General features: G+C 46.1%; 1 protein-coding gene across 5 annotated transcripts in view; it reads right to left on the reverse strand.

Annotated features, from left to right (window-relative positions):
* The window catches only part of Stard13 (StAR related lipid transfer domain containing 13), a 210,722-nt gene that overhangs the window by 18,645 nt on the left and 175,443 nt on the right, over positions 1-16,634 (reverse strand). For 3 of the 5 annotated variants that reach the window (XM_032886565.1, XM_032886564.1, XM_032886566.1), the window contains exons 5-7: positions 8,073-9,433; positions 6,482-6,655; positions 5,236-5,395 (exon numbers count right to left, since the gene is read on the reverse strand). In XM_032886565.1, coding sequence (XP_032742456.1) covers positions 5,236-5,395; positions 6,482-6,655; positions 8,073-9,433 — 1,695 coding nt within the window. Of the gene's footprint in view, positions 1-5,235; positions 5,453-6,481; positions 6,656-8,072; positions 9,434-16,634 lie in introns of all 5 variants that reach the window. The other 2 variants (XM_032886563.1, XM_032886562.1) reach the window with 1 other exon arrangement.

Genomic DNA, 16,634 nt, shown 5'->3' on the forward strand with positions numbered 1-16,634 from the left:
CAGTGCCCCGAGGGTGCATCCTTGAGTGTGACTCACAACTATTTATGTCATTTGAAAGTAATTCTTTCCCACTCCTAACCCCCCAAGCAGAGAAGCACCGAACAGAGTCACAAAAGGGATGTTTCTGTTGCTACTGCCCAGCTTACTCCTTTGGCCCACTGTGTCCTCAGGCTCTCTGGGCGTCTGAACTTGTGTACACCCTGGATGGGTGTCTTCTTTGAATTGTTGAGATCTCAACTTTCTTCTTTTGGAAAACGTTGTGATTTTTTTTTAACACTTCAAATCTGTCTGGGGGTCTCTAGCTGCAGGCTCTGAGGTGCGCCTTCTAACTGAGCCTGCAGGATGTCAGGCTGGTCATTGGGAAATTATTCATCCCGCTTCACATCCTGACAGAAACCTGTTCTTCTCTCACCTTCCAGGAGAGGTGGGAAATACCTCTGGGTTCTGTGGATTGTATTGGAAGTCTAGAAGGAAACTGCTCTCCTAAACTTAGTAAATACAACATGATTTAAAAAAAAGCCAGACCTGAACCTAAGAATGGCCATAGAAATGCAGTCTTCCAAAAGAGCACAGTGAATGGATGAATGAACAGACCTAGAAGTTTCTGTTGTCTGACTCTGAACTGTTTCTCCATGAATGAAGTGGTGAATTCCCTGACCATTGAGGATTGGCTTTCTGAAGGGGCAGTCAGCAGTACCTGGGCACAGGAAGAAGACTATGGTCGGCGTGTATGAGAGGCCCTCTCCTCTGAAGAACACTGACGGCCAATAGTCATTTCTTTGTTGAGAAGCATTTTGGACCTAAGATACTTCGTTCTACGAACAGAAAGTGATTTGTTTGTTTGTGGTTTGGTTTTGTTTCGTTTTTAAGGGTACGGCACTCACTGGGGTTGAGAGGTAACCTAGGTCTTTCAACTCCCTATAGCAAGATCCAAGGCAGGTGACAAGTCTTCTGCTTCTGTCTGTCACAGTAGAGTGGGTGGGCGACCTGTCATACGGGGACGCACAGTCTGATTAATGCTCTGTTGTCAGATTTTAGGACAGGGGCTGGAGCGATGGCTCAGTAGCTAAGAGAACTGGTTGCTCTTGCAGAGGGCCTGGGTTCAGTTCCCAGCACCCACACGGGAGCTCACAACCCTCAGTTACTGCAGGTCTAGAGGGATCTGACACCCTCTTCTGGCCTGTGTGGACATCAGACGTGCATGTGGTGCACAGACACACTTGTAGGCAAAACACCCATGCCCGTGAGATAAAAATGACTAAATCTTTTGGAAAAATGAAAGTAGAAGTGAACAAGAAATCGAACATTTTCGTTTTATACTGGGTCCCGGAATTTATACCACAGGCCTGCTCTGTACCTGCCTTCAACCCATGCCACTCTCCTTAGGAGGCACAGTGGGAGCTCAGCTGTGCAGAACCCGGCGTGCAGGAGCGCCCCCGTGAATGACCAAGGTGGGTGGCCAGTGTCCCTTTGGGTTACTTCCACCTGTTTTTCTCTTTTGTTCTTGATCTCCAGCAACCTAAAAGCCAGGGCTCAGGGAGCAGTTTACATAGAGGGTCCTGTCTCAGGTAGTCAGCTGACAAGGTGACAAGCAGGTGCCACTGGGAATGGAGTGTCTTCCCAGAATTATTAGGCGTTTAAATCTTGCGGCTCCATTAGAAGGAGTGGCTGGGCGAGAGTGCTGCATTAGAATTCAAATTTCATCTAAATAGTATTAAATCTCCTCCTTGGCATCCTGTTTATGCTAATCCTTGCCCGGCTTAATGATGTTTATCAAGACTTCCATTTCCTCTTCAGAATCGGCTCGGCTAATGAAGAAAGGTTGGCTTTATTCAGAAAGAGAGAGTGGTAAAATAGCGTGCTATGGGCAGCCTTCCACCGCAGGAGCTCGCATTTACCAGGAGCCAGGGGATAACCTGTGCTGTGGTTTAAGACAGATGTGAAAGCTCCCACCACAGAGCAAGGCTGGTCTCACAGGCTACCGTGTCGAATACAAATGGCTGGCAATGGAAGGCTAAACCTCTTCATCTGCAGCCATCTGCGAGGGTGAAAATGGATACGCGCACTTCCTCATTACAAACTGCACTGCGCTGGGGAGTGTGGAAAGGGAAGTGCTGGCAGTGTTTCAGGGCTCGATGCTGCTGGCTCCCACAGCCTTCTGATGAGTGCTGATTTTAGAGTTTAGCCTTCAGGAAGGGACCCCAGCCAACTGCAGGTGGCCTCTCACTCTGTTCAATGCCAGAGCCTCAAAGTAGTCTCGGAGACGGTTCCTGTAGAATATGCTTACGGGAAGGATGTTTGGGGAAGGCGTTCCTGGTCTTCCACAACCCTGGGATGAGAGTGCAAGGCCCTGTGCCCAACAAGATACCCGTGGGCAAAGAAAGGACTTATGCTTCCCTTCCCCTTCCTGACCCCGCCTCCTCCTTCTTAGCCCCGCCCCTTCCCGTCTTAGCCCCGCCTCCCGCTCTTGGGTTCTTCAATGTGCATTTGCTCTAGAGCTCTAGGGTGGTCTTCTCCCTCTGCCCAATTCTCCTGGCTTCCTACTCCTCTAGTCTTCCTTGTTGCCCGCTCTTCTGTCACCTCTTTGCCACATGGAGGCACTGTCTGTGTGCTCCCCTATACACGACATGCGAAGGGAAGGCCATACACAAGGCAGTAGTTTGGTTCCTTTGGGTAGTCTACAGCTGCCTTTTTTCTTTAAATGACCCAAGAGAAGGACCGCTTTCCCAGCTGGGCTACATTGCTCGCCAGCACCTATGTCCTCGACAGGGACTTTGTCCTACAGAGCTCTGTACACATTTTCCCCACCGTGGGAGTCTTTGAGACTGATATGGGGAAGAAGCCAGGGTAATAGGGCTGGAGAGGTCAGTATGACCCCTTTCTTCTCTTCCTATGACTTTATCCGGACATTTTTGGCTGCAGAAGGGAGAGGGGACCAATCACAAGAGTGATCCAAGTACAGACATCTCTACGAATCAATCCCTGGCATGGGGTGGTGTTTCCTATCCAGGGGCATTGTGATTCATTTATTCATATCCAAACTAGTTCAAGGAAGGACACGACTTACGGAGATCTATGACCGGTTCAGTGAAAGAGACTAGATAGGGAAATTACAACAAGTAAAAATAAAAAGGATTAACAGGCTGGGAAGAGGGCTGGAATCAAGGAATTTGTGCCTTGAAGAGGCACCCACATTTCCTATAGCAGAATATGCGTTTGGCCTGAGCCTTCCAGCACATGAACAGAGAGGAAAACACACCCAGGTAGATGAACTTGGAGTCTGCAGTACAAAACACAGGCCCACGGGCCAAAAGAAACATGGTTCCCAAGTACTGAAATCAGGGACGAGGGGGGCTCCTTCCTCTCCTTCTCACAGAAAGGGCACACTACATGACACAGTGGCCAATGTCATCAACAGAGTCTTGACAGTGGATTTATCAATGAGGGCTGTAGAGGGACAGCACCACACCCAAGTCCAATGGGGAAAAGCCCTGCAGGGGCAAACCCAATGAGAAGAGATTTAGGAGATGCTGGCCTCACTGTGGGGACCACGGTGTTGACACTGCGTGCTTCCCTCGAGTATGTGTGAGAGAAAGCGAGGCAAATAGAACAGGATTTTGTATAGTTGTCCGAACAAGTCTCCATGGTTACCGTTGGTGACCTGGTTGTGGATGGGTTGCTTTTCCTCCAGGTCCTCCCGAGCCCACACCACTTGTCCCATGAGTGGCTTTGCTGGCCATGCCATTGGTGCATACTGTCCTTTGGATCTTAGGAAAGGACAGAGTTAAGAACTCTGAGAGGACCGTGGAAGGGGTGGGTCTGCTGTACAGCTTTAGAGAAATTGAGAGGCCTGAAAAGTGGATTTTTATCCAAAGCTACCTCTTCTCCACAATACGGAATCCATGTACCCGCAAACTGACCCAATGGGATTGGGTCCATAAAGTTATATCATAGGCATAGCTGTTATACTTTTTTCATTTGAAAAGAGATCCTTGGTTCTTCTCAGTTATATACCTGTAAGAGGCTAAGTCTGATCACCATGTGCATTCATGGTACAACTGTGACCGAAGATAATTAGCAGCAACCAGATTCATTGGCTTACCCTACCAAGATGCTATAATACGTGCCAGATGTTTTATGTAGAGAACAAAACCAGCCATCTCCCCGAATATCCAAAACAGTAGCCCTGCACTATGACATGAAAATATGAAAAAATGTGCATCTGTATATTCTCTAGATAATAAAGGTCAAAGGAGGTCATTGGCCAGGTTCGAGCAAGGACGCTTGCATTCGGTTCCTTGAGCTGTCGTTGTGATTTTAATACCTGCTATGTTTTGATATCTCTGTAAGCATCAGGAGCTAAGATCTTTGAGTTCATGGAGCTTAGCCCCTTCCTGCCCACTGAGCCCCAGACAAGGGCGAATCAACAAACACCACCGAGAAGACCAATGAGCAGTTTCCCGCTACCTAGTGTGCTGAGCAAAGGCTGCTACAGAGGTTGGGACATGGCCGTTCGAGGGGGTACTCTGTGGAGCGTGAGTGTGGCCTTTATTTTGGGGCAGAGTATGGAAGAAAGGAATGCTTGGTAATATGGAGGAGCTTTGTAAATTATGGGATGGATCTCAATCTGTGCTTGGTCAGAGCGTACCATTAAGATGGTTTCCAAATTGCCCTGGAGGCAGAAAATGATCTGAGTATTTCCTTCCTGTGAACTTCCCGTCAACTCTTAGGCAAGGGGCTACTTGGTTCGGCTGATGTATCTCTTACATTTTATACATGAATTAAAAAAAAAATGGAAGTAAGTCTGGTTTGCTCGTTGAGCTGCTCTGAGAATTTAGTAAGGGGAGAAATAGAACTAAATTCACTCCCCTCTCCCTGAAACAATGAATCAATGATAAAATAACACTGTGGAGTAAATAGTAGCACTGGAATAGTAATTTAAAATGTAGAGTAGCTCACAGCTTACTCCCCAGTCGCAAGGAATTGGGGACATTGTAGACATTGCAGTTACAAAATAACAACATCAATTTCCTTTGGCCAACCAGGATGCCACTCAACTTGGTAAGGAGGAACATTGTCAAAAGCTAGACAGGGACGTATCAGGGCCATATTAAATCGTGGCATTACAGATCTCCATGCTGTTTACTCTAGGTTAGCTAGGCCTTGTCCTGGATAGGCCCCACTCACTCTGCCATCCCCTCACCCCAAGCCCGTGTTTGGGATTCACCACTCTACCTGATCCAGACAGTTGCTACGTAGATACCTCAGTGCTTGTTGAATGCTCTGAGGCAGGGGCTGTCCTGTTCTCTGGACATGGACTATGAGCGGGACACCGAAGACAGCCTTGTCTCTGTAGTCAGGAGCTTTGATTCTCTTCATGAACTTTGGGACGGACCTGGAATTCACAGAAACCAGGTCATGCAAGGCCCCCGGGGCGCTCTGTGCAGACAGGCTGTGGAAGCAAGGGAGAGGGAGGCCAAGCTCCTGTTGGAACACTTCAGAGGCAAAGGCAGAATTAAACCTTTTTCTATATCATTCACAGTCTATGACACTCTATATGTGGCCCTTGCCTATGTGTCATTCCTATTAAAGAGCCAGATTCATTGTCTTTGTGGCTCTCTGTTTTCAAATCGGTGGTGGTGGGCATTTTTTCAATTTAATTATGACTAAAAACAGCTCTTGGGTATCAAACGCTTAAAACCCCCGATTGGGGGGCAGGGAACAACAAACTGTATGCAAGGTTTACGAGAGGAAGAATAATTTGGTTGATGTTGCTGTGTGGGGTTGTTGAACCAGATTTTCTTGGCTATGTCTTTAGCTTTCTAGAGGGAGATCTTCATTTAAAAGGGATCTTAACACACATGCATATATTGATTTGACCATACAACTTGTAACCTTTGAAAACATTATCATAAACACAACATTGATTCTTCTACGCATATTATATGACACAACGCTTGATGTTTTTAAAATCATGCACCCATCTATCTGCATATAATGTCGACCTTATGGGATCCTTCATTCCAAAGATATGCTGCCTAATCTCATCTTAACTCGCCAAGGAGAGCACGCACGTACTTGAAGAACCATCGAATCAATGCTCTAAGGGTGGGTTCTGCGCCAGGCCACAAGGTACAAGTGACAGATGTTTCTTCACAAGCTGCCAGTGATATTTTATGGCGGGTTTATTTCTAACTCCTCTGTTCACAATTTATCACTTTGTTACCGGCCTTGTTCCTTTCTCAGAACCCGACTCCCTTCCCTGGAAACCAACCGAGAGCTACAAATAAAGCAATGTTTCCTGTGTGCTTCATCAGCCTGGCTGCCCAGAGGGCAGACGAGCAGAAGACTCCACAGTTTCCAGGAGAGGGTAGTGCAGACGGTGCTCCGTTCTCCAGACACCAAAATATAAACACTGGAGGTCTTTTGCAATCATACACTTAGCTGCGGACACGTGAGCCTCTGCAGACGTGCTACATACCAGGTCCAGCCGTGCTTGTTGGACATGGAGTACTTCTCCATGATGGCTGTGAGGCGAAGCAGAGAAAAGCGCTGGAGCAGGTTCAGCTGGGCGGCCGTCTGGCTGCTGATGTGGGGCGTGGCCGGAGACAGCTGAGGCTGGTGTGAGAGCTGGAAGCTACTCCACCTTAGGCGCCTGAAACAGATGGTCAGAGCTACCAGTCACCAGTGGATGGTAACTGGGAAGCTCGGGCTAGCCGTTAGGTACAAATGGCTACTTCAGGAGATTCTGAGCCCAGGAAATCAGCGCAAAAGGGAAAGAAGACAGAGTATTGTATGAACCCAGACTCTCTCTCTCTCTCTCTCTCTCTCTCTCTCTCTCTCTCTCTCTCTCTCTCTCTCACACACACACACACACACACACACACACACACACACACGAGAGAGAGAGAGAGAGAGAGAGAGAGAGAGAGAGAGAGAGAGACAAAATAAAGATAAGTGAGAGAGATGAAGACAGAGACAGAGAGATGGACCAGATAGTGAGACAAAGAGACAGAGACATAAAGCAGAGGGGAGGGAGTGGAGACAGAGAGAGAGAAAGACAGAGCAGGGGGAGGGAGGGAGAGGAGAGAGAAGAGGGGGAGAGGGGAGGGAGGGAGGGAGAGGGGGGAGAGAGAGAGGAGAGAAGAGGGGGAGAGGGGAGAGAGAGAAAAGAGAAGAGAAGAGGAGAGGGAGTGAGGAGAGATGAAAGAAAGGAGATGAGAGAGAGAGAGAGAGAGAGAGAGAGAGAGAGAGAGAGAATATATATAACAGGCAGAGTCTGAAACACTGAGGTGCGACACTGTTTCCCACTCTCTGTGCCTGCCTCCTCACTGTCCTTTGTGGCTGGGATGGCGTCTGAAGGTGACAGGCACAGACGGCACATGGATGGACCCTACAACCCATCGCTGCCTCGGCAAGAACGCCAGTGGCACACACGGCGCTGTCGATTCTGAGTTAGATTTCCTTGGCTCATTTTCTCAGGAGCAGTAACTTAAAAGCACGAATGTGCTCAGGTCCCACAGAATAAAAAGCAAACCTTGTGAACAGGACCTGGGCCACGGCTGTCTGTGATGCCCCCACCTGCCTGCTTAGATTTGTCTTCGACAGAGCTTGGAACAAAGGCTAGACACAGAAACGGATGTGGACAGACACGGATTCGGTCTTTCCGTCTAAAGACGACCCTGTTGAAATAATTCCTAACCATATGCACTACTTAGCACAGCCCCAGGCGACTGTGTAAATAGTCTGTCTGTCTGTCTGTCTTTGTTAAGGGAATAAGCAAAGGTGGGCTAGAAAGGTGGCTCAGAGGCTAAGAGCACTGGCTGCTCTTGCAGAGGACCTGGGTTTGGTTCTCAGCATCCACACAGCAGCTAATAAAACATCTGGGATTCCAGTTCTGGGGGATCTGACGCCCTCTTCTGACCTCTGAGGGTACTGCAGACACACGGTGTATATACATACACGCAGGCAAACATTCACACGCATACAAAACAATAGCAAAATAAATAAAATTCAGCCTACAGCCACCACTAAACGGAAGGATCGTAACTTCATAACAGCATGTGACCCACCTGTTTGGCCTGGTCAGAGAGGCCCCCACACCAGAATCCCTTCTTTCTCTGACCCCCGTGGTGTCCGATTCATTCAGAGAAGTCCTGTCCCTTTCCACATCACTAGGTGTTGTCTGACCTTCCGAGACAGAGTTGCCTTCAAAATCTAAAGTGATCTGATGAGGAGACTGAAATGGGGGTTGACCAGGGTCCCCTGCCACTGCATCGTGGCTTTGCAGTTCAGGCAAGATATTTCTTGACCAGTCATCCACTACCTCTTGTATGCCATTGACATGCTGTATAATGTCATCCAGCTGTGGAAGGAGGCCGTCTTTCTCCAAGTCCAACAGATCTCCAGTGCTGGCATACAGATGTGAGCTGGGCACGTTGTCATAGATACTGACTCTGCTGGCCCTGTGGCAGGATGACACGAGTCTAGGTTCCCTCATGCCAGGGCCCTGTTGCCTACCCAGGGAGATACTCCCGGTCCTCCAGTTAACCCCATTGCTGTTGTCTGTGGGCGAGAGGCTTTCTATAGACAGTGCCTTGGGGAATGTTCCTGGTTTGTGATCCTTGGGAACATGGACCACCAGGTTCTCTTGCGAGTGAAACCCGTGTATGTGGTTTTGGTCCCCTGTGTCTGGTAATGTCGTCCCTGCCAGCACATCCAGGTCCTCCAGGTACATGCCACCGCGCTTGCTGGCCTCCTGTTGGCACTTGCGTTCCTTCATACATGGGGTGCTCACACGGCTGCTGCTCTCCAAGGGGCTGTTCTCACCGCTTGATTTACTGGAGCCTGGAAGGCCTTTCTTGCAGGCAGCTGCTGGTGAGGTCTGCAGATCTCCGTTGGGTATCTGGACATGCTGCATGGTCTTAAAGGACTCTGGCTCCTGCTGCAGCATGGGCCTGCTGATAACGAGGCCTCCTGTTCGCCCTGGTCCCTTATGCCTCCCGAGTGCCCCCTTCACTCTCAGGGTATCCATGCGTCTCAGAAATGACTTGGCCCTGGTCCTGGTGGGTTTCTCATTCTTGGGGTGAAAAGACTGGCTGAGACTGTCTCGGGGAGACTGTGGGAGGCTGCCACCGACTAGGGTGCCCTCCAACACAGGCGTGCCATCAGCAAAATGATGCCCCGATTGGCCGCGGCCGTCGCTGCCTCCGCTGCTTTCGCTGTGGATGGAGCAGACCTCAGGCTCGCTCAGATCTGTGAGCACGCTTTCACTGCTGGCCGTGTTTCTCATCCTAGGGCCTCCTGGGGACCCGTTTCTGTCTGCCCCGGGGAGGAGCGGATGCAGGTCATCCACACGGGACCACCTGCGGCTGGTTCTCTGGAAAGTCCATTTGTTGCTGATGCACAGGTCTTCCTCATCCGAGTCGTCGCCCTGCAAAACATAAGGAAAGCAAACACTCACGTCCATAGGTCATGGCTACATGGTGCTTCCATTTTGTTCCCTGTCTTCGCAGTCACACAGGGAGTGTGAGTCTCTACCACCTTTCACCCCCGTTCTCGTTTACCGCACTTCATTCAGATATATTTATGTGTGTGTGTGTGTGTGTGTGTGTGAGAGAGAGAGAGAGAGAGAGAGAGAGAGAGAGAGAGAGAGAGAGAGACAGTGTGTGTGTGTGTGTAATATCACAGATGTTATATAATATGCTATATGTGCCATATTGGGGGGAACCATATGTATATGTGTATATTATATATAATTTTTTCAATCCCTTTTTTGTTTTTAAGGTATTATGTGTATATACATATGTGTGTATTTATATATACATATACATATATTTAAATACATATATAATTTCTTCCAATGCCTTTCTAAGGCATTTATATATAATATATATTTTAAAATTTCATTAAATATATATAAAACTTCCCCAATCCTTTGTTTCTAAGACATATATAATATTTATTTTAATATTTAATTAATATATATAATTTTTCTCAACCCTTTTTTTGTTTCTAAGGTGTTTTCTCTGACTGTTTACAAAGGGCATTAAACACCATCTGACTGGACTGTGGAGACAGTATCCTTTCCAAAGCAATTTGTCCCCAACCAATACAGGACACTTCTTCCTTCCCAATGACTCTCTGCTGAGTTCAAGGACCACTATTTACAGCTCTCTCTTTCTCTGAAGCTCGGCCTCATTACACCTCAGAGTTAACACTCCTTACCTTAGTCTCTTAAAAATCTCGCTTCTTGTCATATATCCTCTGCATGTGTTAACAGCGAAACCACGGCTGACCTCTGAGAAGCAGTAAGGTCTGCACCAATCTAGAGGTTGCACTTGAGGAGAGAACAGCCGAGCTGCTCTGGTAACCGGGCTCGCTGTGTTTAAGGAGTCTGACTCAGAACGCCTCTCTCTGGCTGCACACACCTTCCATCCAGCTGCTGGGGTTGCAAAGTCTTGCATTCTGCATGCCACACACTGACCTACCTGTTTCCTTGCTGGAGTTTGCAGTCTGTGACACATGTGTTCTGTGTTCCCTGAGGCTAACAGTGTCCCTGCTTGGCTTTTGTATATCCCTTGGGCCCAGAAAGTATTTACTTCCCCAAATGAACTTAGGCATTGGCTTCAGCCCCTTCTTACCTCGATCATCACAAAGACCCAACATGAAACTGTTTACAAATCAATGTCCAGGTTTGTGTCTTGGCTCTGATTTTCTTAGTGTAGGCCCTCAGCACTTCTCCCTGGATGCATTACAGGGAAAATCCGGCTAGGATGCTGATCTCGAGAATTTTGCTCATCTAATCAGTTTCTCACAGTATGACCCATTTTCTTGGCTTAGCGCTGTTTATTCATTTGGCTCCGAGTTAAATCCCCCACCAATACCACAGCCGTGAGGACTGTTTAATTTCTGTTGTTCATGCTATTGTTAATTGGACTTATCTTCCTCTGGCATCTGGTTGTGAGCCCAGGTCTGAATGACAGTAGGGTGCCACAAGTACCCTATCCCCTGGGAAGTAACTTTCCATGGCCTAGGGAGTCAGGCTAAAAATAGGTCTGACTAATGGGTTTTCCTCAGGGAATTAAATAAGGTCATTCATTTAGCAGTGGGGATGGGGGTGGGTGGGTGGGTGAGGGGTGGGGGTTTGTTCTTTTATTCCATTGTTTATCTTTTTGCTCATCCTCCTTAGCTCCCCTAACTTGTCAATATACAGTTTTCAAATATATATGTATATGACTACATTTACATATATTATGTATATGTTGTATATGTATTTGCTATATATGTATACATATAAATATATGCATACACATATGTTTATACATATGTATGTGATGCATATGATGTATAGGTATGTGCATGTGCATGTATATGTATATGATGTATATGTAATGGTGTATATGTATATGATGCATATGTATACATATATGCATACCCATACATACATATGATGCATGTGTATGTGTATGCATATGCACATATATATATAATGTATATGTATATGATGTATATGTATATGTATATGCAAAACACAATACTCACTGGACTCTTCTCACAGAGACTTAATCTGTCCAAAGCCAGGCTCTATCTAAATTAGCCTCAACTGGAATATTCAAGCACCAGGTGGAAGGAACTCACAAGAACTGTATGTCATTTCCATCACAGTGGGACGATTTTAGCTTTGATTTTTAAAAAACAAATTTGTGTGAAGTCTTGGTGGAATAACTTTGAAAACTTGACTGTACGTAGAGATAGGATAACTCAAAGACTTTCTGGTACGTATTGGTTCCTCTCGTGGTTTTTATCATAAAACAAAATGAATGACAACAACTGAACGTCTGAGAACTGTTGCTACATAAGGCACCACAACACCTCAGGCTGAACTTCCTGGAATCTCAAAAAATGTTTTTGGGAGCTTGAAGCCACTACGGCTAAAAATGTATATATAGATGTTTAAAAATAGAAACTGTAATACTTAACATTGGTTCCAAATACTCGTCCCTCCCACCCCATTTCCAACGCAAGAAACCCACATAAAAATTGGATAAAGTCTCCTTTCTTTAGATTAAGAACGGATGCCAAGCCAGGCTCTGAAGACTGGAGCCAGAGAGCTGGTCTCTTCAGTGAGGCTCAAAGAGCACTGACCTGAGGCAGCGAGAAAAGAGTCGTGACTCAAGCAAGCCATCGACAAGATGGTGGATTCCTTGAGAAAGAGGAACATTAGAAGGAAAGCCTGCTAAGTTCTTTGAACCAAAGCAAGCAAACAAAACCAAAGCAATTAAACAACAACAACAACAACAACAACAACAACAGAAACTAAGCCATGGAATAAGAAAACTGTGGCCATTGCTCTTTTGCACCCAGTTCCAAAGCAACCCCATGCTGTATCTTTTAAAGTACTGAGGGTGACTCAGTGTGAAAATGGGACTTTCCATCATAACAGAGAAGATGCAGACATACTACATCAACACACAACCCATCGTGTTTGTCAGGACTGGCCATCCCAAATCACATGCACAAGTTGTTAATGAAATATCAATCAATTTCACACCTAGACTTTGTACTCATCCCCATATAATTAAGATAATACATTATTACATAGTATACATTTAATATAAACACACACACTCACAAACACACTCACACACACACTCACACACACACAAAATCTACATTATATTTATGCAAATACCCAGGTTCAAGAAATATCTCAACACAAACCCCTGCTGGCTCAATCATCATTTTGGTTTAAGAATATTTCACCTGCTGCCTCATTTAGTCAAAGCATCTAAAAAATGCTGTATGTGAATCCACAGATTTGTTCAACAATGTACCATGTGGTCCTGACCTAGAATGTGCAAAATCTGCACCCCCCCCATTTTTCTAGAGTGCAAGTTTTCTTCACATGCTTGGCATGAAGTGAAGTATCAGGTATGTGGCAGACTCCTCTGTAAGATTCTTAGTATACTGTTTAAGAGACTATCAGATTTCATTGGTTTGTCTTTTTGGACTTGGAAAAAAAACAGTCCTGTGTTTATATAAAAATGGGAAATGAGAGATACAGAGAGCTGAACGTGTCTATAGAGAGAAGAGACCTCTCAAATTGACTTTACTCTCCAGATGGAATGATTTAGTGTAGGGGGCAGTTCTGATGTTAAGGTCCTGTTCCCCAACTGGTTCTTGATCTGTCAGTAAAGAAAGCCAGGGGCCAATGGCTGGGCAGGGCCAATTGCTGGGCGGAAGGTGCAGGCAGGACTTCCTGGTCTTTGGAAGAAAGGAAGGAGAGGAGTTCGCCATGCTTTAGAGAGAGGAGAACCAGGCAACCAGGCAACCGTGTGAGGTCTCCGTAGAGGCTGGGGCTGTGGCCACTACTACAGGCAGGTGGTCAGGGATGTTTGGCGGGGCTAGGTGGGACCAGCCACTCAAGATTAGGGCAGGGGGTAGGTATGGAGCTAAGAGTATTGATAAGGGCGTGCTTTTCCAGACAGGAGACAGTAGTACCCAGCAATTGTGCCAAGAAGATAAGATGAAAAGGAACAACTGCGTGCGTGCGTGCGTGCGTGCGTGCGTGCGTGCGTGCGTGCGTGCGTGCGTGTGTTTTATCCTCGGATTCAAGGGAAGCTAGGAGGGGGCTGGTAGTGCGGCCACTTCCCGGAGCCAAAGGTGGGTAAGTCAAAGCTAAACGCAACAGTTGAGCATGCTACAGAAATACTGTGGCCACGGAACATCAGGATTTCAACAAGACGGCAGATAAAGGGCTCTGAGTGTGCTGCTGGGAAGAAGGGTCGTTAGTCAGCTGAAGTGGACGGCTGTACCCATGGATGGTCAAAACATCGAGGACAACGGAAGGCCTGACCTCCCCGCTAGGTCACGCCCGATTCAAGCACCGTGTCAAAGACAGGGAGAATTTATGCTTTTAAGTCACAAAGATGAGGTCATAAGGTCATTCCCAGGATTTTAAGTTGGGAAAACTGATAAAGGAACCGGTTTTCTCCATCGAAGTATGGACGACGACAGAACACATGTATAAAGTAGTCCACACAGAGAACTATATGCGATTATATGTGATGAGGCTATGTAAACTCTGAAGTGATGTCAGAGTTCATTTTCACGTTAGAGACATAGGGTGAACACTGCTAACCACCCTCCAGTCTGCCAAATCGGAAGTGCTCCACAAGGTGAAGTTTCAAAGGCCGACATGACAGTACAAATAGGAGATTGCAGACCACAGTGGAGACAGTCCAGATTAAAGGCTCAGGTTCAGACCTCAGATACCGAGAGTTCAAGTCCCAGCACCCAGAGACCTCATGGCATGGCCTATGGGTCATACACAAAGGAAAGAGAGAAAGGAAATTTAAACGTAATAATTTTTTTAACAAAAAGAAAACTTTGCTTCATGCACAAAATTAAGGAAAAGGTTGAATAAAATCAGTGGAGATAAATGAGTTTCATGTACGATTTGGGCCCATCCCCAACATACCTTGATGAATTCAGCATAAGTATTCAAAAATGGGGAAGAAATTTAAACATTTTTCTTCCTTAGCATTCTGGGTAAAGAGTACAGAGCATGGGTTAAGAGATAGGAGCTCTTGATGGGGACTGAAGGATATTCTGTGAAGATGACGCTGCATGATGTCATAGTTACTCTACCCTTAAGAAATGATTTATTTTATGTGTATGGGTGTTTTGTCTGCATATATGTATGTGAACTGCAGATGTGTCTGGTGCGAGCGGAGGCCAGAAGAACACGCCAGATCCAGGGTTTACGTACAGAGTCATGGATCCCACCACTGTTTCCCACAGAGATATCATGAGTCTGCAGCTTCATAACTGTAGGTAGGATCTGGCTAATGATGAAGAATGAACTTTGGGATTACAGCACTGCTCCATTTTGAATGGTAGGTGCTCGAAGGGATACCCTAAGCTTCGGAACAATGCCAAAGCTTCGTTCTGCTCTGTTCAGCATGAGGTCAATTTCTTTATGGCCCCTGGTATGAGAACAGCACAAGAAATATCTTAGATCTGCGTGGTTCCCTTTGCACACCATGGCCAACTAGCTTACTTAGATTACACATGCAATGCTTTGTGATATTAAACCCGTGTATACTCAGTGTTGTCCACATTGTGCCCACAGGCATTTGTTTAACATGGGGGTTAGGGTCCTGCTATTTTGATAGACACCTTCTGTTTAGTTACTATAGATGAAGAACAAGGAGCTTCAGTACAGTAATGCATGATTAGTGCGCACCCCTTCAGGAGAGTAATGCATGTTTAGTGCTTACACCTTCAGTACAGTGATGCATGATTAGTGCGCACCCCTTCAGGAGAGTAATGCATGTTTAGTGCACACACCTTCAGTACAGTGATGCATGATTAGTGCGCACCCCTTCAGGAGAGTAATGCATGTTTAGTGCTCACACCTTCAGTACAGTAATGCATGTTTAGTGCTTACACCTTCAGTACAGTGATGCATGTTTAGTGCTTACACCTTCAGTACAGTGATGCATGATTAGTGTGCACACCTTCAGTACAGTGATGCATGTTTAGTGTGCACACCTTCAGTACAGTGATGCATGTTTAGTGCGCACACTTTCAGTACAGTGATGCATGTTTAGTGTGCACACCTTCAGTACAGTGATGCATGTTTAGTGCGCACACTTTCAGTACAGTGATGCATGTTTAGTGTGCACACTTTCGGTACAGTGATGCATGTTTAGTGTGCACACTTTCGGTACAGTGATGCATGTTTAGTGTGCACACTTTCAGTACAGGGATGCATGTTTAGTGTGCACACTTTCGGTACAGTGATGCATGTTTAGTGTGCACACCTTCGGTACAGTGATGCATGTTTAGTGCACACATCTTCAGTACAGTGATGCATGTTTAGTGCACACATCTTCAGTACAGTAATGCATGTTTAGTGTGCACACCTTCAGTATAGTAATGCATGTTTAGTGTGCACACCTTCAGTATAGTAATGCATGTTTAGTGTGCACACCTTCAGTATAGTAATGCATGTTTAGTGTGCACACCTTCAGTACAGTAATGCATTAGTGTGCACACCTTCAGTACAGTGATGCATGTTTAGTGTGCACACCTTCAGCATAACATGTACAGTTGTGTCAGGCTTACCTGTTTCCCATCCTGGATTCTCTATCCCCAATCTGCTTATTTTTTTTTATTAGAAGGAAGTTCTGTGCTGATCATATCTAATACTAAAAACATTTATTCTCGTACTTTCTGTTTACTTCTTAAAATTCATGTTTGACAATTCATTCATATTGAAATTTATAAAAACATGAGTGTCGACTGGCAGAGAAAATAGAACACACAGGCAATTCTCCACAGGCACTTGGGGGAAATTTTGTTTTGGATCCATTATCTGTGAAAGGTCAGCTCTAAGTAGTTTAAGTTTCACAGGCCATATAGATCCTGTTGGAGAATCTCTTCCACTTTGCCGGGAGTGATTGTGTTCTAATAAAACTTTATTTATAAAAGCTGGAGCAGCAGCTTCCCAGCCTGTGCCCTAGAGGACAGAGCACAGGAGTTGGTGTGGTGAGAAAGAAGCCTTATTCTGTGCTTCTCCAGAGAAAAGCAGAAGCGTCAGGCTCACCAGCCATTTTTTTACATGA

Source organism: Rattus rattus, chromosome 16 (genome assembly GCF_011064425.1).
Source record: "Rattus rattus isolate New Zealand chromosome 16, Rrattus_CSIRO_v1, whole genome shotgun sequence".
Classification (NCBI taxonomy): domain Eukaryota; kingdom Metazoa; phylum Chordata; class Mammalia; order Rodentia; family Muridae; genus Rattus; species Rattus rattus.